Source organism: Sprattus sprattus (assembly GCF_963457725.1).
Source record: "Sprattus sprattus genome assembly, chromosome: 21".
In the NCBI taxonomy this organism is placed as follows: domain Eukaryota; kingdom Metazoa; phylum Chordata; class Actinopteri; order Clupeiformes; family Clupeidae; genus Sprattus; species Sprattus sprattus.
The window spans coordinates 7,102,487-7,125,461 of record NC_137919.1 but is presented as its reverse complement, the minus strand read 5'-3'; the positions used below and the strand labels follow the sequence as shown (position 1 = coordinate 7,125,461).

Genomic DNA, 22,975 nt, shown 5'->3' with positions numbered 1-22,975 from the left:
TTACAAAGTTGTGGTTGTTGATCCACAGGTCTTCTCGCAGCTTTGGAATGGGGGGACAGCATCACTGCAGAAACTGCTCCAGCTTCTCCAAACTCACCACGGGAATTTTTGCAACCTCAAAGAACACTCTGTAGAGAGAAAAAACAAAACCAAAGAAGAACATTTAGCCACACCAATTTAGGAGAAAAGGGGGAGGGGGGTCTTTGATATGATGACCCTACATCCACTGGTAAGCCTCTGGCCCCTTTACAGCCATCTGAGGCTGACGTGTAAGAAGTTAATGATGAATGGGCCTCCTAAAATGGCCGATGGAGGACCTGATTGATCTGAGACTTCACAGGCAAAGGGCCAGCAAAGGGCCAGCAGAAGAAAGGCAAGTTTTATCAACTGAGGCAATTCAATGTGCGTCACATTAACAAGAGCACAAGGAACATACAAAGGAAAGGAAAAGATAAAGACAAAAGATAGAAATATAATTAAAAGAAAGTAAAGAACGTGATTAATCAAAAAGTACAGAAGCACAGAAATAGAGAACCGTAGAGCAAAAGCCTGAAGGGGAACAAGAGCAACCAGAAGGGAAACCCCACACACACACACACACACACACACACACACACACACACACAGGGGTTAAAGCAAAAAAAAATCCTGAGCCTGAACTTTTTTTTCTAGGCCTATGTGGGTGAGTGCGAGGGGGGGGAGGGGCGTCCTGTGGAGAGGACACATTTACAGGGTCAAAAAAACAAACAATCAAACTAAAAAAACATTTAGAAATTAATGATGGCAGATTATGGTGGGACTTTTGAAACTGCAATCCCAAGAGGGTCAGCAATACTCCACCTCACTAGAATATGGTACTAACACATGTCGCATTTCAGTTTCTTTTGATATCAAGTTTTGCTGCTAAGCTTTGTCCTTGGTTTGATTTAAGCTTTGATTTCAAGATGACCTACAACCACAAGGTGACATGTTATAAGGGTATGTGAAATTCAGTCAGTGAAAGAAGATTGGATTTGCAACCATTTCATTGAGGATATATGAAAAAGGACAGTGATTCACTTTTTAAACCGTTAAAGAGCAACAGTGAGCTGTAGAATGTAGTTTTATATTGCAACATTTCCATAATTACTTCGTTCAGAAGAAATAATCGTATAATAAAATATACATCTTTAATTCTAGCATACAGTAGCCTAATTGCTGAGGCATTGGCTATATTCATGTTCCTGCCTGGCAAGTGTTGCGTTTTTACTGCGTTGTATCTTCAACAAAAAAACGAACGAGGACATTGTCCAGGTTCTTGTTGGTGGCTTCGTCGACATTTAAGGAAAGCTTTAGCTTTTCCGAAATACGTCTTTTAAACTCTGGTGTTATGCCGTGTGTGTTAAAATAGCTGGCATGCTGATTGGATATTGACAGTTTAGTCAAAGCAATTTTGTCTTCAGCTATTTTTTTGGCATAAATTCACCAGGGGTTGGGCGAGCTTGCCTGGATTGTGTTCTGCGATGAACGTATACACGCATATTTTCAGGGCACATTAACGGTCAGTTATTGATGCCGGAACATCAGATGTGGTTGTTGCTCCCGGTAAAAGCGTTGTGTGTTGGATAGCACGAACAGCTGCTCTACGAATAAGTGGAAGCACTGGAAGCACCTTTTTCCCGCTAGTTGCATACAGTAGCTTTCTTGAGCACAACAAGAGAGCACCTGCTTCTCTTAACTTCTTACACCGGCTACCAAAAGGCTTACCGTCCTTCCCTATCTCTTCTATTCATGCCCAGCGCCATTTCTTTTTCAATCCTTCATCAACTAGGAGGGCATCTTCCCAAGTATTCTTGAACTTACTCTGCTTCGGTCTGACAGTATCTCTACTTTGGCATCTACGTAGGCAGAGCGATACAGAAAAGTCGGTGGTGAAAGCACATTTTCCCAAGACCCGCCCTAATCTACTTCTGATTGGCTAATTATGTTCTTTTGACAGCCTGAGAGTTGTGCTTTTTTCATATCATTATATCATTGGCAGACGAACTCATAAACTCGAAAGTAATGGTGATGATAACGAGTTTTCAATATAAAAAAAAATTATATTAGACGTTTTTCCCGCAGCCAAACGCTGCACGCCGGAAATCCGGCACGGTGCCGGAATACTTTAATCCCTGCACACAGCTGGAAGCAGTTAGTCAGCAACGAGCACAAAAAAAGAAAGGAAAGAAAGAATAGGGTGGAAAAGGTCTGATTCATGGTGACCCTTCAGTCGGACGCTAGAGCCCTGTGTACTGCTACATGAGAGAACACACACACACACACACACACACACACACACACACACACACACACACACACACACTTTGTGTTTATTTCTAAATTAGGAACAGGTAAATTCCTGCCCTAGGCTGCGATTGAAAGTCGTGTGTCATTCCTTAGCTCGTGTCAGCGAGTATCAAAAGGCAAACTTTTGAATGAGTAAAACCATCCCACCTTAGGGAACCGGCCTGCTGAGTGCCAGTGACTCGGCTCCCAGACCTCGTCATCCTGTCTAATGACCGTCACAGACATAATGGAGTCGGGGGGGAAATTATGATGAAGTGGAGCCAAAGCGTCCAAATGAGCGCTGACATTTCCCCAAATTGGAGACAGATTTTTTGCCTTTGCACAGGAGGTGCTTTTTGCAAACCCGTAGCATGTGGAGCAAACAGAATGTCTGTCGGGGCGGCCCGGAATCGACCCACATTGGGCCAATCCTGCTATGTGCCGCAGTGCCTGCAGGTTGCTTCGCGTTTAAAGTGAGCTTACGTTTTTAACGGTCACCGGGTCTGTCAAGTCTCTTGGAGTACAACAGTTATTTCTGCCATGTTGTCTCATGTAAGCGGGCACTGCATAGGCTTTGCTCAGCCTGCTAGAACACATCGGATATCCAGAATGAATCCAGATTGATTTGGGAAAGTCTGGACAGCAAAAACACACAAACAAACAAATCCGACATGCTTGCAATCTGAACACAGCGGGTGTCAATTTGTTGCAGAACTCTCACATTGAAAATTGTAAGACGGTTGCTTACGACCCCCAAAAGCAGGAGTAACATTCAATTCAACTTTATTATTTACTTTTTTTTTATACCATTAACAATTTACATTCAGGGACAGGTCTGCGATTCAGCTAAAAGGCTGCTGATATTTGAGCTGAATGGACAACTACAGAGCTGCGAGAAGCAGTTCTCCGAGTTTGACAGAAAGTGTATCGGATTACAACGGCGGACTCTGACTCCTGTCCTAACCACCGTCACCCTCTCTGACTCCTGTCCTAACCACCGTCACCCTCTCTGACTCCTGTCCTAACCACCGTCACCCTCTCTGACTCCTGTCCTAACCACCGTCACCCTCTCTGACTCCTGTCCTAACCACCGTCACCCTCTCTGACTCCTGTCCTAACCACCGTCCCCCTCTCTGACTCCTGTCCTACCCGCCCTCACCGCCTCCTGTCCTACCCAACGTCACCATCTCTGATGCTGCCTCCAAGGGTTGGGCGATGTCTCCTTATTTGGCAGAAGACGAGGTTTACATTGAAACATCTAGATGGACGATGATATCGTCTCGTCGGGGGAGGGGGGTGTGTGTGTGTGTGTGTGTGTGTGTGTGAATGTGTGCGTGTGTGAATGTGTGGTAGCCTCAGACCGACAATTCTAATCACACGAGGTGTCAGGAATTAAAACAAAAGTCATCACTGGCTCTGGCCATGCATGCGAGTGTGGATGTAAATATGAGGGGTTTTTTTCTCATTTTTTTCTGCTAACATTTTAACTTTGGGTACTCTTAAACACGTGTTGCGTGTCTTTGGACAATATTCTGATTGGTATTGTAGGATTAAATTACATTCCAGCGGTAGAGCTTAAAATTTGCGACCTCCTAGCACCTCGCCATAACCGGAACCCTCAAGCAATCTTTCTATTTCTTATGTAAAGTAGTATTTATCGTCTCGATTGCTTGTTGCTTGACTGTTTTCTCCCTTGTACGTCGCTTTGGACAAAAGCGTCTGCTAAAGGACTAAATGTAATGTCCACAAACTGCAGAGGTGTTTTTATAAGCACATGTGGAGTGTATTGGATAAGAATGGAAGTCTACGCCTTTAACAGGTACTTAAGTGTACTTAAGTGGGGGGGGTTGTAATGACTCAATAATAATACTATTAATAACCAACATGGTGACAATAGGGGAATATATATTAATAATCTACTGATAACGGCAATGTAATGGTAATACGTTTAAAACTATAGGCTATATTTTGTTTTACTAATGCCCTCTTGCGCTTTGGCGCGCTGCGCCTTATAAAAAGCTGCCGTTCTATTCCTTTTGGATCTTAACGGTTAAAAGCGTCCGTTTTATTCCGTTAGAGAGGCTCATTTCATTTCAACTGTTTCAACATTCAACAGCTGGTAACCAACCATGACGCAGGAGTTGGTTGGAAAGAAGGGCACCACTTCGCCTATTTGGAATTTCTTTGGTTTTGAACCAGATGAGCGTGGGCTGCCAAAAGATTTAAATAAATTTGTCTGTAGGATTTGCGCAACTGTGGTCCGTGCTAAAGATGGACAGACAAAAAATCTACGCGATCACCTGCGTGTTCACCATCCTGAAGAATATGCAAAGATCAACGTGTCCTTGCGCTCAGGGAAGTATCTCTGCATATACGCTACCAGCACGCCTTCAGAGAGAGTTTTCAGCACCGCGGGTAGTGTGGTCACCCCAATCCGCAGCTTATTAAAGCCAGACAAGGTCAATATGTTGGTTTTTTTGGCCAGAAACATTGACATGTAAATAATTTGGAAATAATTAGGCTGCACTCGTGTCGGCCCTGTAAACCTTTTAAGTTATTACAGTTTAGTGCGTTTTGGTAGGCTTACATGTAAGTCATGCTTTATGTTTGTTTGTTTTATTCTTTTCTTGCTCTTAGTATATATATTTTGTGATATCCGTGAAGTGCATGACGAATTATTTGAAAGCTTTTGCAGTAAAAAAGGTAAATGCCATTGTGTTTCTATTTGTTGTTCAACTTTTAACGTGTTTATATCAACACCTTCGTGTCTATTCTATTTTGTAGCCATTGCACTGAAGTTAATGCTCTCGCTAAAGTTAAACATATTTCTGTTGACAATGAGCAAGTTTCCCGACGCAGGAGCAGGCTTAGTTAACGTGAATAACATGAAATGTTTGACGTGGGAGGGGGGGGGGCGTGGCATCACGATGGTTACCATCCATCGTGATGGTGGGTCAAAAATGACGATGGACGATGATATCGTCCATCGGCACAACCCTACTGCCTCCCAGCATAAAGGAGAAGTTCCCCTTTGTCAAATTGTAGTGTATGTGTGTGTGTGTGTGTGTGTGTGTGTAATATAAAACTTACGGGTGGGAGTATTTGCTTCGGACGGCCTCCAGCTTGTTGACGCACGGGCTGCTGAGCATGGCATGGAGGTTCCTGGCCACCGGTGCCACCTCACTCACGCTGTACCCAGAGTGGAACTCCAGGATGGGGCTCTGGGGGGCAGAGGCAAGATAGAAGGGGGGCAAGGGAGAGGAATGGAGGGAGATGACAGATGGGAGTGGGGGGGGGGGGGGGGGGGCAAGAAAAGGGTTAGAGAGGAACACTTAAAAAAATGGCAGGCTTTTAAGGAACCTCCACATATATTCATGTCCATTCTGTTTTTCCAGTTATGCAAATCGCTTCTCTATGGGGATTTTGCTCTGTTTTGGAAGAACATTAAGTGATGTGTACAGAAAAGGGCCTGTAGAGTGTGTGTGTGTGTGTGTGCGCGTGTGTGTGTCAGTCATCAGGTCTATCCATCATATGCAGACTGTGGTGGAGACGGTGAAATATAGTAATTGTGATCAGAGTTTGAGACAGCTGATGGCTTCATCACTTACTGAGGTGCAAGAGCATTTACTCAGAATGCTAAGATCTGTGTCTGTGCGTGTGTGTCACTGGACAGTACTGTAAGAAAACTCACCCATTGGCCGATATCCTTGGTTACCAGGGCGATGAGCAGGCAGGCGGAGGCAAGGAGGGACTCCCTCACACACACGAAGCCCATCTCCGAAAGGCTCAGCTCACACACAAACCGGGCCAGCGTCAGGGTCTCCATGTTGGCGCTCACACACTGCAAACACACACACACACACACACACACACACCGGAGGGAGACAAGTTAGACGCCAAACAATGATGGAAATGTTTATAAATTACTGGGCACATGATACGCAGAATACTTTATGGCTATATAGTTTAAATGTCTAGCCTGCAAAAACCTCATTCCACATAACCTCATCAGACAACACCTTCAGATGACTCGAGATCGTAGCTTTATTTACCCAGGATCTTCAGTAGACTTTACATCCTTCAGACAAAAACAGCTAGGGCACAGAAAAAAAAACCTGAACACACTAGTCGGATATGCCCAGTGCATGGCACATATTCACCCTCTCCTTGAGGTGTAGTTTGTTTAAATTCCGTTTTGACAAACGGACACCCAAGCCACCCATCCGCTCCGCCCAAGGGCACTGGGAATCTGGGGTGGGAATGCTGGGAATCTGGGAACTTCCTGTGCGTGCTGGGGCGCTTCATCTCCATCCTGTTTATTTGCCTGTACAGGAGCGCCCTTTTGTTTTTTAAAACCTGTGCGCAAAACATTCTTTAAACATCCTTCGTTTGGAGGAATGGGAACGGACCTAAGAAAGTCCGCTGTGCCAGGCACAAAGCATTTCTTTAGAGCAGAGGTAAATGGCTTAAGTCTAAAACTAGCGAGCCGATTACCAAAAAATTAATACAAATAAAGCCTTCAACCCCTACAGTAGCATAGTTGGCACTGATTGTAGCGTTTGACGATATTAGTTGGCAACATCCAACTCTTACATTTTCCTTGGGTGATCCACCCTGGGCCAAAGTATTACATGGTGCATAGCCTGGTTGGGTGGCTGGTTACACACACACACACACACACACACACACCCAGTGCATAGCCTGGTCGGGTGGCTGGTGGGAACGACAGAGATCAGTACTTCACATGACCCATATACCATCAGAATTATTGTCAAGATGATGCCAAATCTAGTTGCCATATTGCAGCAAAACGTGTGAAAAATGACACCAAAAAACCTGGGCCTACAACGCACTACATAATGAGCACAATTCTGACTCAATACCATCTTGCAGTGCTTCCCCCCCCCACACACACACACACACACACACACACAGTGTGAAGGAGGTTACCTTCACGCGCTCGCTCTGTGGAGGTTAATTACTGTGTACACGCCAGCCCCAGTTGTACTCGCACAGGCCCCGATCGATCCCCCTGTGCTCCTCTGAAAGTGTTCACTCTCAAATTTCAGCACAATTGTTTAGCTTCTAACTACACTACTCTACTCTCCACTCTAAATTAATTACTAAAGAGTTCAAGTCCTGGGCAGGACGCCAGAGCATGGACGTCACTCCCACCTGGAGCCTCCCACAGCATCAGACCCCAAAACAAACACCTGGGTGCACACATGGGAGCTTGTTTGTGCCCACACACACACACACACACACACACACACACAGAGAGTGTCAGATGCTACACCTTGGCGCAGCCGTTAATGGTTGCAGAGCATGTGGACACACACACACACACTGTTTCATCCACACTCAGCCTCACACACGAACATGCTTTCCCTTGGCTTAGAAGCGCATGAACACGCTCACACACACACATTGTTTGGCATAGCAACGCTTTTGCTCACACAGACACACACAAACTTTACCTTGGCGTAGCGGCGGAGAAAGCGGTAGGAGACAGGGATGTTGAGGTCAAAGTTCAGGGCATGCAGGACTTTGGCCTCCATGGCGATGAGCTGAGGGCGCTTGTAGGCGTCGTCACAGATGTACAGGAAGTCATCGACACACGGTGGGCATCGCTCCTGTCAGAGAGAATTGAGCGTTCTGTTTTAAAACAAATAGGTCTTTGTAGACTGCTTTAACCACATTGTACACTGCAGCCACAGAGAGAGAGAGAGAGAGAGAGAGAGAGAGATTATTTTTTTAACGAATAGGTCTTTGTAGACCTCTTTAACAACATGGTACACTGCCGTGAGTGGGAGGCAGCAGGTGTAAAAAGGGGTGAGAAGGGGATTGTGGATGATGCCAAGGATCTGGGGTGCCAAGCCAGAATAATGGCGAGACGGAGGACACAACAACACCCCCCCCCCCCCCCCTCACCCTGACACCAATTATCGCCTGTGTCTAGGCCTAGCTGTGTCACTCACACCACAGACAGCTAGCGCTGAATTCACCAGCCAAACCCACTGGGTTCATCAACGGTTGGACTGGCCAGGTATTCACTGAATGCTGAATACACAGGGATGCTGAATTCTGCCTTTCCGATCACAACAATGATATCTGTAAAATATACTCATTTCAGATTTAATTAAAAAAAATGGTAGACTATACTAATGTTTACACACACACACACACACACACACACACACACACACACACCGGAGAGAGAATAGAAAATTAGCCTCGAGGCCAGGGGAGGTTCAGATGCCACGTTGTACTAGTCATCACGGGCTCAGCTTAACGAGAGCAAGATGACTGCTTGTTAGTCCAATTACATGCTAACGAGTTATATAGATTGGCACTGGGGTCAGATCATGACCTAAATACAATAAAAAGAAAAAAAAAGCAGTAGTATTCAGGCGTAAATCAGACCTGGCTGTGGGCTATATTTATAAATGGACACGCGGGTCTGGAACAGGCAGTCTTGGCATCAGGTGTGCCAAATGTTACACCTCTTTAGTTTTGAAAATGTCACAGGTGTGCAACACAGAACCCAGTGTGAGAGAAAACAGAAAAGGGAAGAAAAAAAAAAAGAGCGTGCCAGAAAGAGAGGGAGATAGAGGGAGAGAAAGAAAGAAAGATAGAAAGAAAGGGGGAGGGGAGAGAGAGAAAGCCACCTCCTGCACAATTTTGGCTACCATTTCATACTACAGCCACATTTACCCATCACAAAATGGCATATCAACAACGCAACTGGAGTAGAATCTGGCATCATTAGCTACTGGTTGCCGTTTTAAACCGAAAGGAAAAGCCATTAAAAGCAAAAAATAATAAAATTTCCATTTATAAAACCTTGAGGGCCAACAATGAAATGGAACCACCAGGTTTTCCATCTGTATCTGTGGCAACGTTTGTGCAGGTAAAAGTGCCTGTGCCTAACAATGTGCTTTCAGTAGGCCATTAGAAGCTAAGAGCAACCGCCATTAACCTTGAGAAGAACACTGAGCAGTCAATGTTACTGGCGAAAGACTGGCAGCACAATAAATAAATAAATAAATGTTTTTTTTATTTGATAGATTCCTGAAGCAGGTAAATCCCTAGTGCTTACATCAACAATACACAAAATCCCCATAACCTGAAATAAACCCTGAGCCCGACACACATATCACATTTCCACAATATATACTGTAAAAATACTGCCACTTTTTAACAGGGCTGTGCTTTTAATTACGGATTTTTTTTTTGTATTATACCGCCAAAGGGGTACAGAAGTTACCAAAAGCTTGGTATCATTTTAGGCTAGTTTGTGAGTTCTACAGTGGAGAACACTGCCAATCATCCAACAGACCCAGGGTAACGGACTAGGGTTGGGCGATGTTTCCTTATTTGGCAGAAGACGATGTTTACATTGAAACATCGTGATGGATGATTATATCGTCGCGTTGGGGGGGGGGGGGGGGGTGAATGTGTGCGTGTGTGAATGTGTGGAAGCCTCAGACCGACAATCCTAATCACTTACTGCTATGCAGCTCACACGAGGTGTCAGGAATTAAAACAAAAGTCATCACTGGCTCTGGCCATGCATGCGAGTGTGGATGTAAATATGAGTTTTTCTAATTTTTAACATTTTAACTTTGGGTACTCTTAAACACGTGTTGCGTGTCTTTGGACAATATTCGGATTAGTATTGTAGGATTAAATTACATTCCAGCGGTAGAGCTTAAAATTTGCGACCTCCTAGCAACTCGCTATAACCGGAACCCTCAAGCAATCTTTCTATTTCTTATGTAAAGTAGTATTTATTGTCCCGATTGCTCGTTGCTTGACTGTTTTCTCCCTTGTACGTTGCTTTGGACAAAAGCGTCTGCTAAAGGACTAAATGTAATGTCCACAAACTGCAGAGGTGTTTTTATAAGCGCATGTGGAGTGTATTGGATTAGAATGGAAGTCTACGCCTTTAACAGGGGGGGGGGGGGGGGGGGGTTGTAATGACTCAATAATAATACTATTAATAACCAACATGGTGACAAGCAACAATAAATATTTAGGCAAGCATTAAATATATATTAATAATCTACTAACAACGGCAATGTAATGGTAATACGTTTAAAACTATAGGCTATATTTTGTTTTACTAATGCCCTCTTGCGCGTTGGGGCGGCGTGGCATCACGATGGTTACCATCCATCGTGATGGTGGGTCAAAAATGACGATGGACGATCAGCACAACCCTATAACGGACGCATACAGAGCCGCGTCACTATAAGTGGTCAGTGGCGGGCAGTGTGATGCCAGGCTCACCTCGAACTTTGATGCGATCAGCATGGCAGTGGATCCCACCAGCTGAAGCAGGTCCTTGTTGCATGGCACGGCCGCCAGGTAGTGATCCGTCAACTTCACGGCCAGGTAGAGCGTCTCGTGGTTCAGCTCAAAGTTCTCCTGAGGAAGAGAGACGAGAAGAGAGGGGCAGGGGTGAGGAAGTGAGACGACGACGACAACAATACAGGACTCGAGTACAGGAACGGAAGAGAGCAACAAACACACAGACAGACAGACAGACAGACAGAAAGTGGTAAAAGTAGAAAACAGCTGAAGAAGGCATGTCAATTCAAAACCAACAATTGCACTCCTAAAGCGTTCTGTAGTTCGGGGGGAACAGGTACGGGGGGGAACAGGTACGGGGGGGGGGCCCTTAAGGAACACAACCCCCAAGTGACATCATCAAAACAACAGTAACACAACACATGGCTTTAGCACACCAGCCCCACATACCTGCACCTCAACCATCCAATCCACAAGGATGGCCCTGATGCTCTCTGTGATGCTGGTCTGCATGGGCAAGTAGTCTTCAAGGACAAACTTCTCCTGTGGAGGGGAAAGACAGAAAAGAAAAAGACAGGCCCAAGGGGCAATTTTGAAACACTTTGTTAAATTATCTTGGCATTTTCATGCTAAAGGGCCCCAGACAGATGGTGCGAGTTTAGCTCCGTTTAAATGACGTGTGCTTTTTGACTACAAAAACAAACTAAAAAAAATGACAAAATAAAAGATATTGTGTATGTGAAATGAATGATAGCATGACAGAACCTTTCACAAGATCCCAACATGTGGAATGTATTGCACTTTGACAACGGAGTCAAAAACAATAAGCCTTTCTGGACTTGCACGTTTATTTCCCCCAAAACCTTCGTAACAAATTGGCAGCCCAAGAAAACCGCCCTACGTCTCTCTCCACATTGTTTAGCATTGATGATGGACTGTTAAAGACCCAAATGGTTCCCCCTCAAGCTCTTAAAGTGCAAGCTTGTATTGTCTACAGACATGTTTCAGTGAAACTCAAGCTTTGGGAATACGATAGCCTCCATGAAGCCTCCCGCTCTCCATGTATGACATCAGCATCAAATGTTCTGAGGCGTGTTTCTGTGTAATCACAGAGCTGGAAGATCCACCTCCGGTTAAAATCAGTCTCCAGGCAGCAGCATGTGGATCGCTGGCTAAGCTATGTGCCTACTGAGATAGCAGATGACCCTGGAAAGGGCCGGTGCCAGATTTGAGCCCAATCAGGTCCAGACTGTCCGCAACCAACTGGGAAGGGTCCAGAACAACGTCAAGGAGAGTTCACACTGACATAGCACTTAGTGAAGCTTCCTTGAACCACTGGAAATAATTTAGCTCTGCTAAACTTGCGTTCAGGACTACATATTACAGAGGGCCCATGAGGCGGTTCTTCCTCTTTTCATCTGATGCTGGACTTATCGGTGCACAACATGGCCATACAAAAGCCTGTTCATCTGAACTGCAGACTACAGCATGGATTGGAGTATTGACAAAACACAATGATCCATGGCAAGATTATAATGAGGTTTAAAGTTCACAGATTCTTAAAGGTACAGTTTCCGGTTATAATGTAATCCAGAGAATTGTTACTCTCAGTTCCAACCCAAATCTACATGGTGCTTCAGGAGTACGGCAGGGAGGGGTATGCTTTGATTGGCTGTTGAGCTAAAACATCACCACATTGAGGATTGAATCTTTAAAGACGCATTATGCAACAATTGTTCTTCAGGATTAGGATAAGCAGTTTTACCTTAAAATAACAGCTTGAAAAAAATTGAGGCGCTACAATGACTTAATATGGAGAATCGCCACCGTGCCATTGCCATACCCAGGGTCCATAGGCATATTACTGCTAAATGTAAGATTGTCTGACGCCGCCTGGCTTTCTACTGTCTGCCGAACTAGTAAGTAGCTTATTTTCCGTCTGACCTTGTCTTGTGTTGCACTTGCTTAATGTTTGACTGTGTGAGGACAGTTGCTGACTAACTAGTTTGTCAGAATGTCAAAGTCAGCACATTTCAAAAGATTTCGTTAGTTTTAGCCGCTAGCAAATCGTAAGCGATTTGCAATTGATCCGGAATGCTACTTTAACATGACCCAGGGCTCTACAGTGCGAGTATTTCACTCGCATATGCGCCTAAAAATAGGTACGTGCGAACTTGAAAAATGATTTACGAGCACAGTGTGCGAGTGACAGACAGTTGTCAATACAGCGCCAAAAAGTGAAGCATTCCATTGATTTCACATGGAAACAAGTGACAGTGTTGCGACTGATGTGAACATATCAAGATGACGCGCTGAACTTCCTGCAAATGAGAACGACGATTCGCAACCAATGGGCCAGAGCCATATAAAAAGAGAGTACCGTAAATCCTCAAATAGTGGCCGGGGCTTGTATTTACTTAGGTTGCACAGCGCACCGGCCTTTATTTGGGGCAGGCTTGTATTAAGGGCAGGCCTTTATTTCTTACTTATCTTCTGTTATAGAATTGAATTATTTAAATAATGAGCATAATTGCAGTAGGCTTTGGAATTCATTGCATATGCGTTCAACACTTCCTGGCTGCACATCGCGTTGCGCTTTAGGTCGGGGTGTCAACGTAAAAAATAAACATCGGAGTTATGGTCTCCACTGTCAGTCACGGAGGAAAAGATTTCCAAAGCCTTGAATTTAATCGTTTTTCTAGACACTATTATACTTATCCTGGACTGAAAACATTTATTCAACGAGCTGGTTTGATATCCAGCCTAACTTTCTTTCTACCTCCACCTGCTAGTCGTAGCCTATAGCATTCCTCTCGGGTCAATGTCAAACTTCTTTGCTGCTTTTTCTTCAGCAATCACCATCTCTTTTAATTTAATATCAAAGTTACGTAAGTCTACTACTGCTTTATGATCCCTTCTGGAAAAAGTAACCTAGCCAACTAAAACGTTACAGATAAACAACAGTAGGCTATACGATACGTGCATTTAGGCTAAACATTCGCCTAGTAGTCCTACGTGGGGAAATTTCTTTTTTTATTGCAAACAGCCCATGAGATAAGCCAACAATATTATATAATATAAATATTAAACATGAGGAGAACATGTATTCTCATATATTTGAATGATAATTCTGTTAATAAAGTATTGCCTTAAATTATTATTTACATTGATTTAATTGGAATTCAGCTGTAGGCATGAGATCTGTATCTTGGAGACTAATTGCATCCACAATTTAAGTACTGCAAGCTAGACTACTATGTTGTAGACACAACAGGAGGTCCCTTGGCCTGAGAAGTGAAGGAGTTTAATGTGGCTATAATATGGAATTTTAAATGTGCCTAAAACTAGACAAAATTGTAATGAGTTTTCGAAAACTAGACTGAAACTAAGAAGGATAACTATGACTAAATGTGACTAAAAGTAATATGCATTTTTGTCTTAAGACTGAATCTAAAATATATGCCAAAATGAACACGGAGATAGGGGACCCCTTCATCTGCAATTAATTGTTGCTAGCTCTAATCAGATGTACTAACTAGGCTTATAAGGGAAGACTAACTTTGTATGCCAACGAACACCAATAACTAGAACTAATTTGACAGACTATAAACCAATGTGATACCTACAGTCTAACTCTAACTGCATTAAGTCTAACAAGCTATATCTTACAATAAACTTTAAGTTAAGCTGGCTATGTAAGATACTACTAATAACAATTGATAAGAGGTCAACCAAAGCGTTGTATGAACAAATGCAGTAATTTGATAAATTTACCAGCTAAATTGCTTTGGAATAACTGAACATGAATGGGGTTAAACGTTGGAAAATACAATGTTTGGAACTATAGGTCGCAAATGAGTATGACATGCTTTGCTTCCGCGTAAAAAAAACCCTGCTGTGCTCCTAAATTTCTTTGTGTGCTCCTAAATTTTTTCATTTAGGAGCACATGTGCTCCTTGGGAAAAACCTTAGCGTAGAGCCCTGTGACCTTTTAGTGGCTTACAGTAAACAGAGGCTTAACATGACCTTTTTGCATTCAAACTACAGAACTAACTCCCTCAAAAATGTGCTTTTAAAATAAAAGCCATTTACTGGAGGCAAAAAAAAAAATGTCACAATGCTTTCCCTGTGAATCCCCGGATGATTTTCCGTTTACACCACCCACCACAAACAGGGTATGTAAAGCCGCTCTTCATTTCGTTGTCATCAGTGTAATGTTTTCTAATGTTGGAAAATGGCACTTGAGATGTGTGTGCTGTGTGTGTGTTTGCGAAATCCATTACATTACGAGCAGAGAAACTTGTATTCCCAAAACGTTCAAGATTTGGTCCATTCTAAAAGTTAAAAATGCTGTCTGCATAAGACCAGTCAAATGTGCCAGGCTAAACTTTTTCTCTCCCCCCAAATCTTCAACAGCTCCACCAGAAGCAGCGTTTTAACATTTCTTCAAATTACTGAAGAACAACACCCCCTGTATCTCAACGTAAAGGTGAGCTCACTTCTCTTTTCTTGAGGTAGTCGAAAATTTCTTTGGCGTACTCTGGTGCCAGCGTGCAGTCATCATGGTTCACAGAGTCTATGTCAAACTCGGGCGGCACCTACATGAATCACAATATACATGACAGTTTTAGCATCTGTGCACATCACTGGAGGTTCAAAGAAATTCACTGGAGATTCCAAGAAAATGGTTCTTCAAGGGGTGCTTGAGAAGTTTTCAAAAGTGCTTGTATGTTACCTTTGGAGGTTGCAGATGGGCAGGCTTTAGTTCTCTGAGAAGGGGCTCTTCCACTGGTTCCTCTTTCACCAGTTCCAATTGTATTGTTATTTCCTGGAGAACAAGAACTATTTAGCTCTAAATTTCACAGTTTGTTTTATCTGTCGACAATATTAATATGCGCAACATCAGCGGATCTTCAAATGTGGGCAGAAGCCTTTAGTCTGAAGAAACAGATGAGCCAGACCACCACCTAATTGCTGCAACTACTACCACCAAAAAGAGCCCCCTTAAGAAGTTGCTTTATCCAGTATAATCCAGGGAATGCTTCACCCCCCACCTTAAAGTAACACTATGGAGTTTCTGAAGCCGCCAGGTAGGGGGCTTTCCTAACACAGTCAAACATCAAGCAAGTGTCTAAAAAGACAAAGCAAGACAGCAAATTAGTTACTGAATAGTCCAGCAGAAAGTAGCCCCCAACCTGGCGGACCCAGAAACTACACAGTGTTACTTTAAAGCACCACACCAGCATCATTCATTACCCCTGTCTTGTTCTGATTTTTTTATTAGTTACCTCGGGTGTCTGCAGTGGTGATCTCGGAGGGTAATGGCTGGGTGCAGGCTTGGTCACTGGTTCCTCAGCCAGTGGCTTCTCCTGCTTGAGCTCCTTTTTTATCTCCTCCTGCTGCTTGATCTCCTCCTGTTTTATCTCCTGCTTGATCTCCGCCAAACAGCCCTCAGAGCTCACCGACACGGTCCTCCAATAGAAAACACATATTTAAATGCCATAGATACTGATATACCACCATTCCAACATCACAGCTGAGTTAACATAAGTCAGTCAAAATAATAGCAGACACATTAGGTGACCTCGAAAGATCTTTTCTATGACAACAAGAGTTTGACCTGAACTAACAAACTAACAAAGATGGCTATCATTTTCCAACAACAGTCACTGGGATGTGAGTTAAATAGACAGTATGAAAAAAAATGTTAATTCATATGAGGTTTGTTTATCAACCCCAGAGAACAAATTACAGTCCAGCTGGGCTGAGTAGTGATTGAGCTTAGATGGCAAGAGAGCCAAACAAAGCACTGATTGCCATCTGGGCAGGTTCCCTACGTCAAAGCATTACAAGCAAGCAGCCTTAACAAGACCAAAGAAAAGAGAAACAAGACGGTGAATTACTTTTTAAGGTTGGCGCCATTTCTCTCCGACACAGACTGCTTAGTCTGTGCCTTCTTGACACCCTCCTTCTTGATGCCAACAATGCTGGGTTGGATCTTGTGTGCCTGAAAAACCAACACAAAGTCAGGGTGTCTTAATTTCCAGCTGGCCAGGCCATTACTTAACACTGACCTCCAAAACAGCCACCACCACCACCACCACCAACAACAACAGAGAAATGGTAGAGCTAAGAGAAAATATTGTTAGTGCTTGTGTGTGTGTATAAGAGTGAGATGTGTGTATGTGTATGTGTGTGTGTGTGTGTGTGTGTGTATAAGGGTGAGATGTGTGTGTAAGAGTGAGATGTGGGTGGTGGAATAGATCCTTTTTACAGGTAAGAAAATAAATAAATCTTCCAAAGCTGTAGCACACACAACCCACATTGTGCAGGGATCAGCACCGATATTATAAAAATCACCCAAGAAAAGCACTATTGTGATTTTGCCCAGATTCCACAGCTTTCCTTGGAAACCTCTTAGTAAAAAGCTGAAAACCTCAGTGTTCCACATGCACTAACACTTACTCGTCGGACAACCTCATCATCATCGTCATCATTTTGATTATCGGAGAGACACTGAGAGAAGGCCTAACCGAGCAGAGAGGATGTGTGAGACATGCGTAACAAACATTACGTTTGCAGCCAACCTAATGATGTACACGTCGAGCTTACATTGGTGATGTCGATGAAAGCGGTTCTCTTCTTGGGTGCACCCTTCGGAGGGGTTAAACATCTTTTAACCTGAGGCAACTCCTCCTAAATTCAAAGGAGGACAAAACACGAGAGTGAGAATCCAAGGTAATGTCAGCAGTGGCTAAACGAACACACTTGCTTACTTGATAGTAAGATACCATTTGTATTATTAATTCGTTTATGAATATGCCAAAGTAGAAACCGGATCAAAGGCCTTTGTGGGGGTTGAATAAAGCTAGACACTCAAGGGGGAAAAGAGGAGCTATTTTGATGAAGGAACCAACCTGATTCTCGGTTCCTTTCGAGTGGAGTTTAGGAATTTTGCTTATAGCAGCCACTTTCTTTCCCCTTGAAAATGGCATATCTGCGAGTGGCCGTCTTCCAAATAAAAAATGGGATCCTGTGAGGGGAAAAATCGAAGCAACCGTTGAATGAAAGTATCTCTTCAGCAAACAAACGTTATGTTAACGTTGAGTTTGGTGAATCGATTTTCTTTTCAAAGAACCTTGAACATTGAACAACCATGCAACCGTTTAAAAACATCGTATCCAACATGCAGCTATGTAAAGGTTTAGTTAACTTAAAAGTAATGAAACAACTAGTTTCAGAACATTTGATAAGAACGGGGCATTGCAAGCAATCATCGCGTGTTAGGTATCAGAACGCAACGTTAACAAACACGTTTCAATGTGAAATCCTCCAAAATCGATCAATTAAAAAGAACCTGGAACGAATAAAAAACCTCACTTAAAACAAATATAATCTTTAACAAAACAGTGTTTCTGAGAAAGAAAACTCCAGCGTTAGATACCCAGCTGGTAGCAAGCCATATCTTCACACGAGAAACACTTATCGATAGCATTAGTCCTGGTTCATTCAAAGCGAACAATCTACTTGAAAAATGTTTGATATTTTCTGCTATCTAGTTTGCATTTGTATCTTACCGTTCACGTTGCAATTCTTCTAGAAAGTTAAACTATAAACGGAGGAATTCCTTTTCTTTTCAATAGAAGCCTGCTTGGAGCTTTACACAAACCATGAATGCAACCTTGATAAATCCAAAACATCCACGCTATGTGCTGATTGGCTAGAATGCCTCACAAACGCACCAATGATCAGTTGGCTGGGATGCCGTTGTTAGGGGGCGGGCTTACTCGAATTTTCAAACTCCATAACAACCAATTGGAGCGGGATTTGATAGTTGTTTTTATAATCGGGGAGCACTCTCGCACTTCAACAAGACGAATGGGGCGTGGAGTATCAAAACTGGACTGTGCAAGGAATTCAACGGCTGTTTTGCTCGCCATTATGTACCGCCTATTTAGCGTCACATCGCTTTTGATTTGTCTAAAATTCATCTGTCGTCATCTTTCATAAAACGTCAACTTATCTCAGATCTGTGTAGGATTGTTTCTCGTGACAAATAATAATTTAGTTGATTTTTTTTAAACAGCCTGTCAGATTCAACTTCACACCACTTCCTGTTGACGAAAAACTGCACAACAAACGAATCCCTTTATAGAAAACTATGAAGTGGTAACTGATGTATAGGCTATAGCTCTCTACAGGTAAAATACATACTTGTCTAGCTGTCACATGCACACACTAGTAATAATAATAATAATAATATCTTTATTTTGTATTGCGCTTTATCAGATACCCAAAGTCTCTCCCTCACGCACATTTTTGTTCATATGCAGGAAGTTAAGCTGGTCTTTAACCAACGTGACGTTGGTTATCAGCCCCCGACTTCCTATGTGGTTTGGTGTTCACTGCAGCTGACCTGCCTCTCTATCTCTGGGAGGAGTAAGAAGCTAAGCCAAGCACTCACTTAACCTATAACTCACACTGCTGCATGCCTAGGTGTCTTGGACTGTGCACTAACAACAGAAAAATGTATGGACAGTCAACATTAACGAGCACTTCATCATTCACTTTCTCCTCATCAGAACAGCTTTTGTTGCACATTGAGCTGTACAAATGCCTGGGCTAGACTGGAACCCTGATCTCAGATCTGGGCCTACTACACCCCCAGCTCCAGGACAGATCACTTTGAGAATCAGTGAATGTCTGCCATGGGTCACCCAGCATGCAGCGCAGTCTCCTGGAGTCACTGGTGTAAGCAGGCTAATGTCATTAAGATCGGTGTGAGTTTATCAGTGTCCATTCTACCAGACACTGAGATATCAAATAGCCTACTACAGGATCCAAGTGCTTGAATAAATAAATAAACAGCCACTTGGAATAGAGTTCTTGCTTCGGCTAACTCCTTTGACCGTCACGAAACAAGTAAGGCCGCGCAAGTGTGTTTCCCTATTGATCCGATCCACATTCCTGCACTGGCCAACTGTATTCCTCCGAGGCGCAGGGAGGATCAGACTACTGCATCTCTCTGAGGGGGGACAGAGAGAGAGGAGAGATGAGGAGAAGAAGAGGGGGATAGAGAGGGAGACGAGGAGGAGGAGAAGAAGAGGGGGATAGAGAGGGAGAGGAGGAGGAGAGATAGGAGGAGAAGAAGAGGGGGATAGAGAGGGAGAGGAGGAGGAGAAGAAGAGGGGGATAGAGAGGGAGAGGAGGAGGAGAGATAGGAGGAGAAGAAGAGGGGGATAGAGAGGGAGAGGAGAAGAAGAGGGGGATAGAGAGGGAGAGGAGAAAAAGAGGGGGGTAGAGAGGGAGGAGGAGGAGAGAGAGGAGGATGAGAGAGGAGAAGAAGAAGAGGGGGATAGAGAGGAAGGAGGAGGAGAAGAAGAAGAGGGGGATAGAGAGGGGTATCAGACTACTGCATCCCTCCCCTCCACCTTGTGAAGTTCACACGTGTGCCCAGAGATAACACTGCAGCGATGCATGTGAGGATCAGATCCGTGCTATCATTTCTCTTGGCGTCATTGCCGCTTGACAAAATAAAGTTTCACGTGTGTTTTGTTATGTTTTGGATAAGGTTTGAGTACAGGCCTCGTCAAGGAATCTTCTCGGGGCTTGTAAAAATAAAGTTCTCCAGATTCATCATTAGTGACAAAATAGCCAAACCATGCAAGAGACGTTATCAGGTTATTGTTTCTTGGAATGTTTTGAACTGTCAGACTAAGACATTGTTGATTTATTAAGAAACCATAATGTCAAAAGGTTAAATGTTGCGGCTGACCCCAGTCTTTGTGTGCTGGTGCTTCAGCTCCCACAATGACACATGTCTAGATCATTCCGAGATAGTCTCATGTTTTTCCGGTCTCAGTGAGAGCCTGTTTTGTAATGGAAACTTTGTAAACACCTACACGGTAATCTGATTTTCACTTTCACCCACCTCTGCCTCTCCGCTTGTCTTTTGAATGCACATTAAAAACCAACTTCCTTTCTGGCGCATCACATGGTCTGTTTCCTGGAACCAACTGGTGATCGGTTGCGGGTTTCTACTCAGTTCATGCATAAGCGTACAGAGACAACTGCACGTCCACACGTACTTTTTAGACAAAGCAAAGTCTTAAACTATAGAAGGAGTGAACTTGTAAAAAGTTAGATTTTGTCTTGCTCAGATCATGGATGCAGAGGATTGGCTAAACAGCACCATTAACCTCTGTGAGCTGATGGTGGTCTCTGAAACAGGCACTGCTTATAGTAAGGTAAGTTCCATTCCGATACCTTCACAAAGATGACGGATACCTCTCACTTGTGTCACCAATATCCTGTAAATTCTGCAAATAAGTTCAAGTTAGGTTAAGTTCATCACAGTGGTTGTTGTTGTAAACAGTGTTTAAGTAGGAAAACAACTGGTTAAAACTGAATGAATATGTAAGTGTTTTATCACGCCTCAGAATACACACACACACACACTGTTTTCCTTTATCAACTCTCTACAGATGCCTATGGAGGTTGTTTTTGATGTCCAGTCATGCCCTCCACCGACATACAATGAGGCATCCATTTTGTGGTCTCTTGGGTTATACACACACACCCTAGATGGGGTTTTGAAGAGAGCTATAAGTGCAGATAATCAAGGCTCCTTAGACTTCCTCCAGGGGAAAAGCTCATCGGTCACAGCAGCTGTGCATAACTTTGCACAGGCCTTGGCGAGTGACATTATACATTCAGCCACACATCACACGGTTGGAAATATGGAGAGTGAGGAAATCGTGTCACCCACCCGCTACACTGAGAGAGGCCTTTCCAGTTCCTCACAGTGTTTCTTTGATCCACATGCAAATGTGCTTTGGAGAGATGGCCAGGAATGCAAAACTAGCAACTACACAGATGAGGAAAAGCTAGCCGAGTATTTAGCTTCCATGATTATCAAAATGGCTTTAAGGGAGGTGACCAAACATGGCTGTCTAAGACCCTCTATTCGGAGCTCAACTGAAGACACAAGTGGAGAACGTAGCACAGAACAGTTCATGCATCGCACTATGCATGATAGCAGACATCCGTGCGATGAGAGAAGGCTTTCAGAATGTGGGCAAACACAGGAAACATCTGACGAAGACATGGACACGTACTGGGACGAGTCAACGTTTGAACCAGCATCCTCAGAGGCTCGTGGATCTGGCACCTCACGCCCCATTGGAAGTCTGCTCTCACAAACTAGCCTAGCCAGTAACCAGTCCCTGGACTACCCAGACGCCCCACCAAGCACCCCGTTAATCCCCGGTGCGACTCAGAGCAGAGCCAGCTTCTGCAGGAAGTTGAAAGGGGGGCTTGCCAAGGAGTTTCTCCCTTCTCCTCCACCTCCGACCCCCAACAAGAACCCGAACCCAAGCTACCACCTGCAGACAGGCTACAAGGAGAGGGCTGAAAACACGTCCGAATTTGTCGAGCGTCTGATGCGTTGCTTATCACTCGAGTGCTCGGAGGATGCGGATGTTGCAGACGTCAGTGGTGGGCTCCCCAGCAAAAGGCCATGGACTGACTGGTCTGCATTGTTTGACTATGCAGACCAGCTATCAGCGGACATCATTAAATATGTCACCACATCAGACGACGGAGACGATTTCGTAGACAGACTGATGTGGTCATTATCGCCGGAATACTCAGAATGCATTGAGGACACACTAGTCGAGATCAAAGAAAATAACGGGGGACCTCTGAACAAGACACATAATGTTTCACCACTGAATGACTTTGCAGACCAGCTGGCCAATGATATCATTAGACGTGCCACCACGAGCTACTTGTCACTGACAGCTGCAAACCAACAAGTAAAGGCATTAGAACAGAGCCTTCTCCCTGTTGCAGAGCATTGGGTTCAGGAGATACTTGAGGCCGCATACAGAGAAGTGAGTCATCGGGAGAGGACAAAGGCGAACACTTTGGCCGGGCCAAATCCACAGAGTGCGAAAAGCGAGAAGGTGTTCACATCGTCGGACGTGGGAGTTGAGGCGAGCCCGCCGAGCCACGCTGACAGGCCAACCTCTGCGGTTCACTCCCTGCACAGAGCAGGGAGCCAAGACGACCCAGGCGAGGGAAAGCTGAGAGAATTAGCAGAGGCGCTGCTAGCCACATCTTTTATTCAGGCTTTCACTGAGCTGCAGAGCGCTGTTTTACATCCTGGATCAGGTCCAGTTGATCTGGGCCCTCCAGACCATACTTCTGGTTCCCATAGGAGCTCCCTCCAGCCATCTAAAAGAATGCAGACCTCCCTTAGCAGTGGAAACTCAGGTCAGGGCACTGGTGCACGCCAGGCTGACAACGCTGCGGACTGTGCAGTGGAGCGCTACGCTGACCGCTTCGCCCTGGA

The 22,975-nt window shown here is 44.2% G+C and overlaps 1 protein-coding gene across 1 annotated transcript; it reads right to left on the bottom strand.

Annotated features, from left to right (window-relative positions):
• On the bottom strand, window positions 1-17,624 carry ccnb3 (cyclin B3). Its single transcript, XM_080860104.1, has 11 exons — window positions 17,538-17,624; window positions 17,233-17,316; window positions 16,524-16,627; window positions 15,909-16,092; window positions 15,120-15,218; window positions 11,071-11,163; window positions 10,600-10,737; window positions 7,785-7,940; window positions 5,999-6,148; window positions 5,398-5,528; window positions 1-128 (listed from the first exon to the last, which is right to left on the bottom strand). Exons 1-11 carry the CDS (start codon window positions 17,613-17,615, stop codon window positions 62-64), a joined length of 1,284 nt encoding a protein of 427 aa, XP_080716230.1. The 5' UTR covers window positions 17,616-17,624; the 3' UTR covers window positions 1-61.
• Window positions 17,625-22,975: the final 5,351 nt, after the last annotated feature.

Excerpts from the sequence above, each read along its gene's own strand:
- ccnb3 (XM_080860104.1), bottom strand. The coding sequence starts at position 17,615 with ATGCCATTTTCAAGGGGAAAGAAAGTGGCTGCTATAAGCAAAATTCCT. Across the intron at positions 16,093-16,523 it reads AATGGCGCCAACCTTAAAAA|GACCGTGTCGGTGAGCTCTG; the intron begins GTAATTCACCGT and ends TTTCTATTGGAG. Across the intron at positions 10,738-11,070 it reads ATTGGATGGTTGAGGTGCAG|GAGAACTTTGAGCTGAACCA; the intron begins GTATGTGGGGCT and ends TCTCTTCCTCAG.